This window comes from Salvelinus alpinus, chromosome 9 (genome assembly GCF_045679555.1).
Source record: "Salvelinus alpinus chromosome 9, SLU_Salpinus.1, whole genome shotgun sequence".
NCBI lineage: Eukaryota > Metazoa > Chordata > Actinopteri > Salmoniformes > Salmonidae > Salvelinus > Salvelinus alpinus.
In genome coordinates this window covers 18,329,159-18,343,875 of record NC_092094.1, presented here as the reverse complement: position 1 = coordinate 18,343,875, position 14,717 = coordinate 18,329,159, and the positions used below count along the sequence as shown (strand labels likewise).

General features: G+C 42.2%; 1 protein-coding gene across 2 annotated transcripts in view; it reads left to right on the top strand.

Moving 5' to 3' along the window:
* The first annotated feature begins 1,226 nt into the window (after nucleotides 1-1,226).
* Nucleotides 1,227-14,717, top strand: part of LOC139584455 (carabin) — a 107,013-nt gene continuing 93,522 nt past the window's right edge. The window contains exons 1-9 of one of the 2 annotated variants that reach the window (XM_071416334.1): nucleotides 1,227-1,695; nucleotides 8,099-8,186; nucleotides 8,447-8,554; nucleotides 8,726-8,918; nucleotides 9,035-9,160; nucleotides 9,611-9,734; nucleotides 9,846-9,915; nucleotides 10,795-10,909; nucleotides 12,820-12,937. In XM_071416334.1, coding sequence (XP_071272435.1) covers nucleotides 1,559-1,695; nucleotides 8,099-8,186; nucleotides 8,447-8,554; nucleotides 8,726-8,918; nucleotides 9,035-9,160; nucleotides 9,611-9,734; nucleotides 9,846-9,915; nucleotides 10,795-10,909; nucleotides 12,820-12,937 — 1,079 coding nt within the window. In that variant the 5' untranslated portion in view covers nucleotides 1,227-1,558. The remainder of the gene's footprint in view (nucleotides 1,696-8,098; nucleotides 8,187-8,446; nucleotides 8,555-8,725; nucleotides 8,919-9,034; nucleotides 9,161-9,610; nucleotides 9,735-9,845; nucleotides 9,916-10,794; nucleotides 10,910-12,819; nucleotides 12,938-14,717) is intronic. The other variant, XM_071416333.1, reaches the window with a different exon arrangement.

Genomic DNA, 14,717 nt, shown 5'->3' with positions numbered 1-14,717 from the left:
TCGCTGCACTGGTGTGAGAAATGGGCTGGTATCCCATTTACTGTAGATCTTAAACGTGTGTTTACAAGGTCAAAGATGCATGGGTCTCATAACAGTAAAGAGACAGAACGTGCCTCCCAAAATGGAGAGGACTTCTTGGGGTTGTGGATGGTTGGCGAGTGAACTGTGTTCAAACCCAGCAAGTGTAACATGGGGGATTTGAATTAGTATATGAATACAATGTAGCCTTATTATGCCAACTTTTTGTATTATGAGGAGAGATCCAGAGTCAGAGCTAAAGTAATAAAAGCACAGATAGAAAGCACAAATCAGAGAACTACATCAGCAATGCAGCAATAATTTATTTCAAGACTTAGTTTACAAATGCTAAAACAGATCTTCCATATTAAAAACCCATTAATATGTCAAATATGTACAAGACAATAGTCCCATGCGTTAACTGATGAAGCAATTGATTTAACTCACAAACAAAAACAACGTTTTGCAACACTCATGGGAATAGGTGGCCAGGAGCAAGGAGAGCAGGTTTCTGTGGACTATACTTATGGGGAATCGCAAACCCCCCCACCCCACCCCTACCAACTCATTCAGAGGACCCTCTGTTGTCAAGTGTGGCTGACGAAACGCTGACTTCTATCGAATGGCGAGGGGATCAATAAATCCATTAACTTCGGGACACACTCATGACTTGAATGATGCAATTCATGTTCCACATTTCAATAAAATATGCATTCAATTCAAATGAACAATTTCCTGCTGTCATTTTGCAATGGTCAATTTCACACTGTCATTGTTTTTTTTTGTCAAGCCTTGTAATCAGACACAAACAACCGCACGTGTCATATAATTAGGCACGCCTCTCAATACTTTAGAATGAAATTGAGCAAACTCCAAACATATCACAGTGCATGTTGATGTTGGGATAGAACTTCACGTTGGAGTCTGCAGTCTTGCTGGCTAGGTCAAAATGGCTACCGGAGGGTTTAATTAGCACCTATATACCTTAATAAATATATATATTCCAGCGCTTTGAGCAGTGCATTACTATACACATACCAGGAAGGTGGTGATTTGTGATTTCTGATTCCACCTCACATCACATCTTCTCTAAACGATCGGAAAAGTCTGGCTTTTACACTGCTGGAAATTTTACCACCCCTTGATTACGATTCACAACACCTTGGACTGTCAAAGGCCATAAGGGGGCATTCAAGAACTCCCCCTTTTACACAGGGGTCATTGCACCGCCACTGTTTGCTACAAGATACAAAGGCTCAATTTATTTGATAGTACAGATACAATGTTTTAATTCTAACAAATCATCAAAATTCATCAGATATTGGCCTAATTCGGAGAAAACGTTGCTCAGTAGGCCACATATCAGAACTTTTGAAGCAGTTGTGGATTTTGAATACACCCCACTTTCATTTGTCAGTTGGGAATGACGTAAACCGAAATAACGGGCGCGGTGTTTGAACGTTGACAGTGTTCCAGAGAAACAAAGTAGCGAACCGCATAACATTTCATGCACAGTTCTTGAAACAGTAACAAATTTAGAATGGGTAGAAGAAGAAGAAGAAGCAGCACATTCTCAATTAAAAGACGCGATACTGAGAGTTTGGGGTTTGACGAATTCGGGTTTGCCCAGACTAAAAGAAAGGACCAAAAACTTCAACACCGATGTCACGATTACAGGTAGGCTTATTTACATTCAATTGCATTTCATTAATGACAATCAAGGTTTAAGATTGGATGCAGGTTTATCAACAATGTTTTTTTGCCTGTTTTGTGGCCCTTGATCACGACCCTCAGTTCCATTACACACAGTCATTGTTCAAAGGCGTATTCTGTAGGGGGAGTTTTAAGCTCCCCGATGCTCCTTCTGAACATTGACATGCATCACTTGCAGTATGGTTTAGGAAACATAAGAACCTTATCTTTCATATCAGCGATAAATAATTAAAAAAAAAAGTTTATATTGATACACACCTTGATAGGATAAATCAAATCACATTTATTTATGAAGACCTTTTCACATCAGCGGATGTCACAAAGTCCTATACAGGAACCCAGCCTAAAACTACAAACAGCAACCAATGCAGAAGCATGTTGGCTAGGGAAAAACTCTCTTGAAAGGCAGGAACCTAGGAAGAAACCTAGAGAGGAACCAGGCTCTGAGGGGTGGCCAGTCCTCTTCTGGCTGTGCTGGGTTGAGATTATAACAGTACATGGCCAAGATGTTCATAGATGACCAGCAGGGTCTAATAATAATAATCATCATAATGATCACAGTGGTTGTAGAGGGTGCAACAGGTCAGCACCTCAGGAGTAAATGTCAGTTTGCTTTTCATAGCCGAGCATTCAGAGTTCAAGACAGCAGGTGCGAGAGAGTCGAAAACAGCAGGTCCGGGACAAGGTAGCACGGCCGGTGAACAGGTCAGGGTTCCATAGCCGCAGGCGAAACAGTTGAAACTGGAGCAGCAGCATGACCAGGTGGACTGGGGACAGCAAGGAGTCGTCAGGCCAGGTAATCCTGAGGCAAGGTCCCAGGGCTCAGGTTTCTCCGAGAGGGGAGGAGGGAGAGAGAGGTACAGAGCATTAGAGGGAGCATACTAAAATGCACACAGGACAAGGGATAAGACAGGAGAAATCCTCCAGATATAACAGACTGACCCTAGCCCCCTAACCCAAACTATTGCAACATAAATACCCGAGGCTGAGACAGGAGGGGTCGGGAGACACTGGCCTCGTCCGACGATACCCCTGGACAGGGCCAACCAGGCAGTATATAACCCCACCTACGTTGTCAAAGCACAGCCTCCACACCACTAGAGGGATATCAATAGATCACCAACTTACTACCCTGAGACAAGGCTGAGTATAGCCCACAAGATCTCCCCCATGGTACGAACCCGAGGGTGTCGCTAACCCAGACAGGAAGACCACGTCAGTGACTCAACCCACTCAAGTGACGCACCCCTCCTAGGGACGGCATGGAAGAGCGCCAGTGACTCAGCCCCCGCAATAGAGTTAGATGCAGAGAATCCCGGTGGGGAGAGGGGAACCGGCCAGGCAGAGACGGCAAGGATGGTTCGTCGCTCCTGTGCCTTCCCGTTCACCCACACGCCCCTGAGCCAGACTACACTCAATCATAGGACCTACTGAAGAGATGAGTCTTCAATAAAGACTTAAAGGTCAAGACCGAGTCTGCGTCTCTCACATGGATAGGCAGACCATTCCATGAAAATTGAGCTCTATAGGAGAAAGCCCTGCCTCCAGCTGTTTGCTTAGAAATTCTAGGGACAATAAGAAGGCCTGCATCTTGTGACCGTAGCGTACGTGTAGGTATGTACGATAGGACCAAATCGGAGAGATCGGTAGGAGCAAGCCCATGTAATGCTTTGTAGGTTAGCAGTAAAACCTTGAAATCTGCCCTAGCCTTAACAGGAAGCCAGTGTAGAGGCTAGCACTGGAGTAATATGATAACATCTTGATAAAATTTTGATCAAGTTTCTGGTCAAGATTTTAGCAGCCATGTTTAGCACTAACTGAAGTTTATTTAGTGCTTTATCCAGGTAGCCAGAAAATAGAGCATTGCAGTAGTCTAATCTAGATGTGACAAAAGCATGGATGAACTTTTCTGCATAATTTTTGGACAGAAATGTTCAGATTTTTGCAATATTACGTAGATGGAAAAAAGCTGTCCTTGAAATAGTCTTGATATGTTCATCAAAAGAGAGATCATGGTCCAGAGTAACACCGAGGTCCTTCACAGTTTTATTTGAGATGACTGTACAACCATCAAGATTAATTGTCAGATCCAACAGAACTGTGGTTCCCAAACTTTTTATAGTCCCGTACCCCTTCAAACATTCAACCTCCAGCTGCGTACCCCCTCTAGCACCAGGGTCAGCGCACTCTCAAAAAAATGTTTTGCCATCATTGTAAGCCTGCAACACACACTATACGATACATTTATTTAACATAAGAATGAATGTGAGTTTTTGTCACAATCCAACTCGTGGGAAGTGACAAAGAGCTCTTATAGGACCAGGGCACAAATAATAATAATCAATAATTTTGCTCTTTATTTAACCATACCTTATTCACAATTTTCAATTAACAAATAACTCACCACAGGTTATTGAGAAGGGTGTGCTTGAAAGGACGCACATAACTCTGCAATGTTGGGTTGTATTGGAGAGAGTCTCGGTCTTAAATCATTTTCCACACAGTCTATGCCTGCATTTAGTTTTCATGCTAGTGAGGGCCGAGAATCCACTCTCACATAGGTACGTGGTTGCAAAGGGCATTAGCGTCTTAACAGCGTGATTTGCCAAGGCAAGATACTCTGAGCGCAGCCCAATCCAGAAATCTGGCAGTAGCTTCTGATTAAATTCAATTTTCACAGAACCGCTTGTTGCAATTTCGATGAGGCTCTCTTGTTCAGATATCGGTAAGTGGACTGGAGGCAGGGCATGAAAGGGATAACGAATCCAGTTTGTGCCATCCGTGTCGAAAGTATCTGCGTAATTGCACGCCCAACTCACTCATGTGCTTCGCTATATCACATTTGACATTTTCCGTAAGCTTGAGTTCATTTGCACACAAAAAAAAACATACGATAATGGAAAGACCTTTGTGTTGTCCTTGTTAAGCTTTTTGGATTCCTTTCTCTGCATGTTGAACGAGTAGATTACTCAAATCGATGGCGCCAACTAAACAGACCTTTTGGGATGTAAAGAAGGATTTTATCTAACAACAAAATGTTGTAGCTGGGACCCTTTTGGATTGCAAATCGGAAGAAGATTTTCAAAAAGTAAGTGAATATTTAATCGCTATTTGTGATTTTATGAAGCCTGTGCTGGTTGAAAAATATTTTGATGTGGGGCGCCGTCCTCAAACAATCGCATGGCATGCTTTCGCTGTAAAGCCTATTGTAAATCGGACAATGCAGTTAGATGAACAAGACTTTAAGCTTTTAACCGATAAAAGACACTTGTATGTCCATATTTCACCGGAATTTGTCAGCCCTTTAAGACAATGATGCCCTTTGCAACCACGTACAGTTGAAGTCGGAAGTTTACATACACCTTAGCCAAATACATTTAAACTCTGTTTTTCACAATTCCTGACATTTAATCCTAGTAAAAACTCCCTGTCTTAGGTCAGTTAGGATCACCACTTCATTTTAAGAATGTGAAACGTCAGAATAATAGTAGAGAGAATAATTTATTTCATCTTTCATTTCTTTCATCATATTCCCAGTGGGTCAGAAGTTTACATTCACTCAATTAGTATTTGGTAGCATTGCCTTTTTAAATTGTTTAACTGTTTCGACTAGCTTCCCACAATAAGTTGGGTGATTTTTGGCCCATTCCTCCTGATAGAGCTGGTGTAACTGAGTCAGGTTTGTAGGCCTCCTTGCTCGCACACACTTTTTCAGTTCTGCCCACAAATTTTCCAGGGGATTGAGGTCAGGGCTTTGTGATGGCCACTCCAATACCTTGACATTGTTGTCCTTAAGCCATTTTGCCACAACTTTGGAACTATGCTTGGGGTCATTGTCCATTTGGAAGACCCATTTGCGACCAAGCTTTACCTTTCTGACTGATGATTTGAGCTGTTGCTTCAATATATCCACATAATTTTCCTACCTCATGATGCCATCTATTTTGTGAAGTGTACCAGTCCCTCCTGCAGCAAAGCACCCCCACAACATGATGCTACCACCCCCATGCTTCACAGTTGGGATGGTGTTCTTCGGCTTGCAAGCGTCCCCCTTTTTCCTCCAAACATAACAATGGTCATTATGGCCAAACAGTTCTATTTTTGTTTCATCAGACCAGAGGACATTTCTCCAAAAAGTAAGATCTTTGTCCCCATGTGCAGTTGCAAACCGTAGTCTGGCTTTTTTATGGCGGTTTTGAAGCAGAGGCTTCTTCCTTGCTGAGCGGCCTTTCAGGTTATTCCTGAGCGGTATGACGGCTGCGTGGTCCCATGGTGTTTATACTTGCTTACTATTGTTTGTAGAGATGAACGCGGTACCTTCAGGCGTTTGGAAATTGCTCCCAAGGATGAACCAGACCTGTGGAGTTCAACAATGTTTTTTCTGAGGTCTTGGCTGATCTTCTTTTTTACCATGGTGTCAAGCAAAGAGGCATGGAGTTTGAAGGTAGGCCTTCCAATACATCCACAGGTACACCTCCAATTGACTCAAATTATGTCAGTTAGCCTATCAGAAGCTTCTAAAGCCATGACATAACTTAGTGTATGTAAACTTCTGACCCACTGGAATTGTGATACAGTGAATTATAAGTGAAATAATCTCTCAGTGAACAATTGTTGGAAAAATTACTTGTGTCATGCACAAAGTAGATGTCCTAACCAACTTGCCAAAACTGTAGTTTGTTAACAAGAAATTTGTGGAGTGGTTGAGAAACGAGTTTTAATGACTCCAACCTAAGTGTATGTAAACTTCCGACTTCAACTGTACCTATGTGAGAGTGGTTTCTCGGCCCTCACTAGCATGAAAACTAAATACAGGTATAGACTGTGTGGATAATTATTTAAGACAGGCTCTTTCCAATACAACCCAACATTGCAGAGTTATGTGCATCCTTTCAAGCACACCTTGTCATTAACATGTGGTGAGGTATTCATAATTAGATGAACAAATATGGTTTTATATGTAAGATGGTTAAATAAAGAGCAAAATTGATTATGATTTGTGCCCTGGACTCTAAGAGCTCTGTCACTTCCCACGAGCAGGGTTGTAACAAACACTCACACTCATTCTTATGTTTAATAATTGTATTGTGTGTGTGTGGCAGGCAATGATGGCAAAAATCAACATTTGAGAGTGCGCTACCCCTGGTGCTAGAGGGAGCAGCTGGAGGTTGAATGTTTGAAGGGGTACGGGACTATAAGAGTTTGGGAACCACTGATCTTGGGTATTATGCAAGGTTCAATTTAGTTCCTTAGTTATGTTGATAACTGTTTTTTGTACGCTGACGTCCTTGGGTAGGTGGAGGGAGTCTGGAAGGGAATCTAGGAATCTTAAGGTTGTCCGAGAATTTATAGCACGGCTTTTGATGATCCTTGGTTTGCGTCTAAACAGATTATTTGTTGCGATTGCAAATGTAATAAAATGGTGGTCCGATAGTCCAGGATTATGAGAAAAAACATTAAGATCCACAACATTTATTCCATGGGACAAAACTAGGTCCAGAGTATGACTGTGGCAGTGAGTAGGTCCAGAGACATGTTGGACAAAACCCACTGATTCGATGATGGCTCCGAAAGCCCTTTGGAGTGGGTCTGTGGACTTTTCCATGTGAATATTAAAATCACCAAAAATGTGAATATTATCTGCCATGACTACAAGGTCCGATAGGAATTCAAGGAACTCAGTGAGGAACGCTGTATATGGCCCAGGAGGCCTATAAGCAGTAGCTATAAAAAAGTGATTGAGTAGGCTGCATAGATTTCGTGACTAGAAGCTCAAAATACGAAAACAGTAATTTATTTTTTTGTAAATTTAAATTTGCTATCGTAAATGTAAGCAACTCCTCCGCCTTTGCGGGATATCACATCAAAATTGTGATTAGTTCATTGACTATAACTGCCTTGGAAGTGAGGGATCTAACATTAAGTAGCTCTATTTTGTGATGAGATATCACAATCTCTTTCAGTAATGACAGGAATGAAGGTCTTTATTCCAGTGAGAATGAGAGGTCCTGTATCAACAAACTCACTTCCTTGACAACTTCCTTCACAACAGCTCTGCGCTGCTGGCGCAAGAAGTATAAATCCCTGACTTCTACAGAGGTCACGTCAGAATGACCGTGTAAAGCCTTTAGGTGTATTTTAATTTACGGGCCATATGCTTCGAAAGATGCATTTTTGCGTCTTTTATTGACGTTTCTAAAAGTTTAAACACAGCATCGGGATTGTAGTTTGTGTGCGAAGTTAATGGCTGAGAACTGTAGGGAGAAAGCAGACTCCGCCTAGAATTTTCAATAGCTAGACTGGATTGGACATGCGCATCCAAAGAAGAGAAGAATTGTTTTATTATAACTGACTGTTTCTCCCCCAGTTACCCCCAACTCAACGCCCGTAGGGTGAAGGAATTGTGTGAGCTTCTTAGTTACTGGAATGGATCCAGTTTCATCTGCAGAAGCCAGGTATTTTGTCCTACTGAATGTATTATAGAACACCATTTGCAACATAGCCTATTAATTTAATATGTTTAGATTAGACCTTCCTTAGGCAGTTGTTTGCCAAACAGCCTATGCATTATTGACTTGTTTTAAATGGTGCACCTTCAAGTGGTCACATGACACAGTGAAAGTTTATCTTACAACAGACCTGGAACATTTCAGTTAATCACACTATTTTAAAACATATTTTGTAGGACATTGGCCACATTTCTTTCCCTTTTCAGATTGAACGGTTTATGAGAATGGGAATCCCTCCAGCTTTAAGAGGGCGAGTGTGGAAGTGCCTTCTCAACATCGACAAACTAAGAGAATCCAGTGCTTTTAACTATCAGGTGCAGTCCCATAACCACTGTACATATCATTTTCGAAAGTACACTCTAGACTGGCACTTGCATTATTGAAAAGCAAAACAATTTTCCTCCTCCATAGCCTACTTCTCCAGTGACACATTTAAGAGACATAGGCCAAGTGTTTTATTTAGTTGTGTATTCACTCAATTTCAGAAATGTTTGGATGAGATCCGAGGGCCCCTGGTTGACCTGGGAGTTAGTGAATACGGCATCATCTCAGCCATAGCTACTTTGAATGACACAGAGAATGACCTGGGGTCCAACCAACTTCCCTCTCGCTGCCCCCCGGACTTGGCCTACTCCAGTGCAGATGTCACCATCTTTCGTCAGATCGCTCTGGATCTGCGTGAGTTATGGGATATTCTGTAGACCCCCTTTTCTCTGTACTGACAGTATGTTTGCTCTGCACATCTGGGATATGAATGGCTGATTGCATTTGACTCTTATCTTATCTTTGTACAGAGAGATCCTTCCCAACCCATCGCACCCTGATGGGCGAGAGTCCTGAGGCAATAGAAGGCCAAGCCAAGCTCTTCCGAGTCCTCATCGCCTACGCAAAGTACAACCCTAAGATTGGATATAGCCAAGGTACAGTAAGGGGAGCTGCCTGTTTGCAATCATGTAGCGGTATGCACGCAAGCACCAATTTGGAACAATGCTGTTTAAATATTACTGGGGCTGTTTGACGGAGGCACAGATACATGTATGCAATAACTGTAGTTTTGTCATTAAACAAATCCCTTTGAATGACAATATTCCTTGTTAATGTACTTTCATGACATCCAAAAACAATTCACCTACCATGCAGTTGGTAGTAACATTTTAAGTTCCATACATCAGCCACTTGGGGGCAGAAGAGTCTAAGTAGACGTTGAGCTGGTACAGCACCATGCTGCCAAGCTAATCACACAAACATTTCCAATAATACATAATGTGTTTTAAAGATTATCTGCATGGTTGACATTGGTGTGTGTATGTGTCCCCTTATTTTATCCATATTAGTAGCGCCTTATTATTGACTGTTCATATCTTTATCAGGAATGTCATACATCGCTGCAGTGCTTCTTATGCACCTAAGTGAAGAGGAGGCCTTCTGGGCCTTGGGAGTTCTTCTAGAGAAGCCTAAATATCTGTCAGAGCTGTTTGACCTCTCCGGGGAGAAGTGAGAATGTCCTTTCAATGCGTATCACATTATGAATATTTTATTAATGACATGAAGCAGCATACTTTGCTGAAGTACTGTAATTAACTGGTCTTTGCTTTCTAATGTTAGGATCCAGCATCAAGCGATGGTGTTTCACCAGTTCTTCAAGCACAGGAAACCTCAGCTTTCCAAGCACATAGTAAGTGTGACGACCCAGCTCCCTGCGTACAACTTGTAGTAGCTCTTAGGCACAAATCTCATATTGAGAGGACTTCAAAAAAACTGTTATCGAGGGATATCTGGAGGGGAATCTGCTTGGTGACTGAACATGCCTCAAATGTAGGGCTCTTCTCATCACTCTTCCACTGTGCATTCCTCTCTAAAATCCCATGGCCACAGAGACCATCATCACCACTGCAGCACATTGTCCTCAGGGACTGGGTTTTACCACTAGATTCACAGCTGCTTCCCAGTAACAGTCTGAGCTCATGTATGGAAAGAGGGTTGGCCATGTTGGTGTCACACAGCTTTATCCTGGAAATGACAGCAGTAAAAGCTCTTTGCTTACAGATGCCTCCTGCTTTATGTCAGAAGGGGGAAGCTGTGTGGCTATGATGTCTCTGAAAGCAGCTACCCCTCAGCACAGTTTTAGCTAAGTAATGAAATCTTGGTCTGTGAGTGAAATATGGAAGTTCCTTCACCAGCTCGGCCCATCACATTGCTCTCAGCTCTCTTGAGTCTCATCACCCTCTCTTTACCTGCAGCCTTAGGCCCCTTTAAATGAGAGACTAAACCTCTCTGCTGCTTGACTGTCTCTTGAGAGATTTTCTATTTCTCGGTGTTGACTCAGCACGTCTCAGAGAAAAGCTGCCCATTCAGTGCCGGCGGACTGCACACCACAGCGGCTTAAGGCATTAGAAACATTCACTCGAGTGCATTTATTTGAAGTACCAAGACCAGCATTTTACCACTGACTCTTGATAGAGCTCTGCTTAAAAGTTTATTTTATAATGGAACTCAGTCAGTTTTCAATATGCAACTTTCTGTTCCTAAATTCTCTTCTTTCTTTTCTTTTAAGGAGGATGTAAGGGTTTCGTCCATCCATTTTGTTATGCCTTGGTTCCTAACCCTGTTCACCTCCCTGCCCTGCTGGGACTCTGTGCTGGCCATATGGGACCTCATCATGTTGCATGGTAATACTAACAGGGAGGTACAGACTTTGGGATTCTGTAAACACTTTGTCATGTACATTATTGTTATCATTTTTCACCCTACCTTTTCGCCTCTGCCTCACACTTCAGAATCAGGAGATGGCTCCTGCCCTATGAGCTGTTCTGGCTCGCACAAGCTTAGAGCAAAAAAATGGACGTGTCTCTTCACAGTCCCTGTTGTGCTGTAAGGTGTTATTTTTATCTGGTTTTTGAATCTGGTTTTATTGCTAGCTTGAGTTACCTGGGGAGGCAGAGTTCCATGTCGTCATGGCTCTATTTAATACTGTGCGTTTCTCAGCTTCTGGTCTGGACCTGGGGACTGTGAACAGACCTCAGCTTGCATGTCCTGTGTTGTACCGATGAGTATCTGAACTGAATGCCAACTGCTTGAACAGACCGTTCGGTACCATCAACACCTCGCACAAAGAGCAACAGCAATCAATCTTTCGTCAACTTTGAGCCAGGAGAGATTGACATGAATGTTACTGACATTTGCCTTCTGTGTACATCTAAGTGCCATAAGTGTTGCTCTATTCTAGGTCAATTGCAGTTGGTCCATGTCTCCCTTTATTGCACATGACCTACACAACTGGGCTATAGTCCAGGAGTGACTAAACTAGGAGCTGTCTGGTCGACTGAGCTGTCAAGAAAGCAGAGCGACACCTTATCATGAACAGACCTTTTCCATTTGAGCAACCATTAAGTGTATATGTTTTGTCCATGACAGCTTGCTATCTAGGGTTACACTCAGCAGTTTAGTGTCCTCAACTTGCTCAATTGCCACATTATTCAATAATAGATTTCAATGCGATATTTGTGTTGAGGGCATGATTTGTCCCAATAACGATGCTTTTCGTTTTTGTGATTATTTAGCACCAGCCTTTTGCTTGTTACCATTCTAAAACTGACTGGAGCTCTGTTAAAGTGTCATTTATTTTACATTCGTAGCTGACGTGTATACTGTTGAGTCCTCAGCATACATAGACACACAGGCTTTAGTCAAGGTCAGTGGAAGGTCATTAGTAAAAACAGAACAATAATGGCCCAAGCTGGCTGCCCTGCGGTACACCACACTCAACCGAATTTGCATTTGAGAGGCGTCCATTAAAGAAAACCCTCTGTGTTCTATTAGATGGGTAACTCTCAATCCTTAAGGCAGAGGATGTAAATCCATAGCGCCTAACTTTTCAGCAACAGGTTGAAGAGTGACATCAATGACATCAAAAGCTGCACTGAAGTCTAACAAAACAATCTTCTTACTATCAATTTCTTTCAGCAAATCATCAGTCATCAGTGCCAAGCATGTTCAGTCCCCTTCCCTATAAGCATGCTGAAGGTCTGTTACTTTGTTTTCTGTAAAATAACTTTTATTTGGTCAAGTTTGCTAAGCACTGGTAACAGACTGTTTGAACCTTTTTTAAAGGGTTCTCTGCTATTCTTGGGCAGCGGAATTACCTTTGCCTCGTTCCAGGCTTGAGGGCACACACCGTCTTCTAGGCTTAAATTGAAGATGTGGCAAACTAGATTCGCAATGTATTCCGCTACCGTCTTCAGCAATTTACCATCCATGTTTTCGGTACAAGGTGGCTTGTCCAAAAATGTTTTCAACTCTTCCACATTCCCTTTGCGGACTGAACTACAGCGACTCTTTCATTATTTTGTCTGTTATACATGAATATAAAGGCTCAGTGTTTGTTGTTTGCTAATCTTGTCAACAAAAAGTTAAAGGTTTGATTTGTTTGCCTTCTAAACATGCTCACAGGTCCTAGAGGTCCCTGCTTATCTCACTATCTAGAGTTTTTATTATACTGATGGTCACTGACTAAATGGTCCCAGATCTGTTTGTGCTGTTTTACCAGCTGTATTTCTGGTTCATGTTACTTTGTGTCCAGGCCTCTCTGCTGTGTTCCGTACTGGTCTCACCATCATTCAGCTGCTGGAGTCTCGGCTAATGAACCTGACTGACGAGGCTGCCGTGCTACCCCTGCTGCTAAGGGTACCTGTGGATGTGTGAGTGTTACGTCATCCTTATTCAAAAACACAGAGACTTGGGCCCACACAGTAGTTTTAAATCATCATAGGAACCATTATATGCATTTGCTTTTAGTGGACAGCCATTTTAGTTCTGGTTTTCAATACAAGCATATCTTAAATAGACTTGTCTCATGCAACTCAGTCAATATAGCGTCAGTAGTTAAACATATTTTGTTGACGTCTAGCGGTCCCTATGGAAACATGGCAAGTGGGTTTGTGTATATAACAGTGGCTGGCCAGTTCATGATGTGAAGCAGTTATCATATTTGTTTTAATATCTTAACCAAATCCTTTTAATCATTCTCTTGCCTGCCTCTCTTTTGAATAAATATTTCTCTCTACAATGTTTACTTTGGCCAAAGAACTGTGGATTAGCCTCTTGTTACTGTGGGATGAACAGCATTGAGTCCCATGAGCATGTTAATCAATGGAGTTTAAGAGCTCTTTGATTTCCAGGCTTTGTTTTATTGGGTTGGGGATCGTTATAGCAGCGGTGCCTTGCTAATGTTTTGTTGGTGTCCTTGTAGGATTTAGATGGCATATTAGGGACCTATTGGATATTTATTGGTTTTGCCCAACTTGGGATCGTTGTCGGTCTCGGCTAGTATATTTAACTTGCCTTTCTATTAGAAGCATTACTTTACAAAGCAATATACTATATAGCAATAGCAATATACTATAATATAGATATTATTTGAGATTAGTTATGAAATAACTTAAGTTTCTTTGAGGGTGTTTCCTGCAAAACAAGTCATTTAATTTGTGTTGTTCACATTTGAATATTTTGCCTTTGTGACGGTTGTCAGCAGGCACCGAGCCACATGCCACATTGAAGGGCTCTTGTTTCTAGCTTGGCATCTGTGTGCCAGCCCAGTGAGGTCATGGCTAAGTGGTTTCTCTGTCTCGGACCAGGATCCTCTTACGAAAGGAAGAAGCAAGCCCCCTGAAACCACAGCCTTTCTCGTCAGTGAGAGTGGGGGGAGGGGAAGCAGAAAAGTATAAGGTCAGAGAGTCATCTATACAGAGGGATTAGGCTATGAGCAGTCAGCCGGTTAGGATACAGCATAAAAACATCCTCTATCACCCCATTGAGAATATCATATTTTCAGGAGACCTGATTTAACCCTGGCTTTAACTCAAAATCCTTGGCCATGGTCAGGCTCTCCTATCTGCTTTAATACAGAGTGGAGTTGGTGGACAAGTGAAACACCAATAGACAATCATCTGATTAATGGACTTTCTTTCATCCATTTAATCTATTGGTTTCTGTCCATCACTGCCCACCCCTTCCCCCCTTATCTCCATTCAGGCCTATTGACACGTCCCTCTGCCTGAGGAGTTGACAGCTCATTTGTTTGCTACCTTTCACTGACAAGCCCACATCAATGCGGCCACTTTTTCACGGTGCTTTATGTAAGAGCCAGCGTGATGTGAAGCATAGGGACAAGCTGTGTCTCAGCTCCAAGGGCTTTTTAACTGAATGCTTCGGTAACCATGATATACAGTGCATTCGGAAAGTATTCAGACCCTTTCCCTTTTTCCTCATTTTGTTACTTTACAGCCTCATTCTAAAATGGACTAAATAAATGTTTTTCCTGATCAATCTACCCACAATTCCCCATAATGACAAAGCGAAAACAGATGTTTGCAAATTGATTAAAAATAAAAAGCGGGTACCTTATATACGTAAGTGTTCAGACCCTTTGCTATGAGACTCGAAATTGAGCTCAGGTGCATCCTGTTTCCATTGATCATC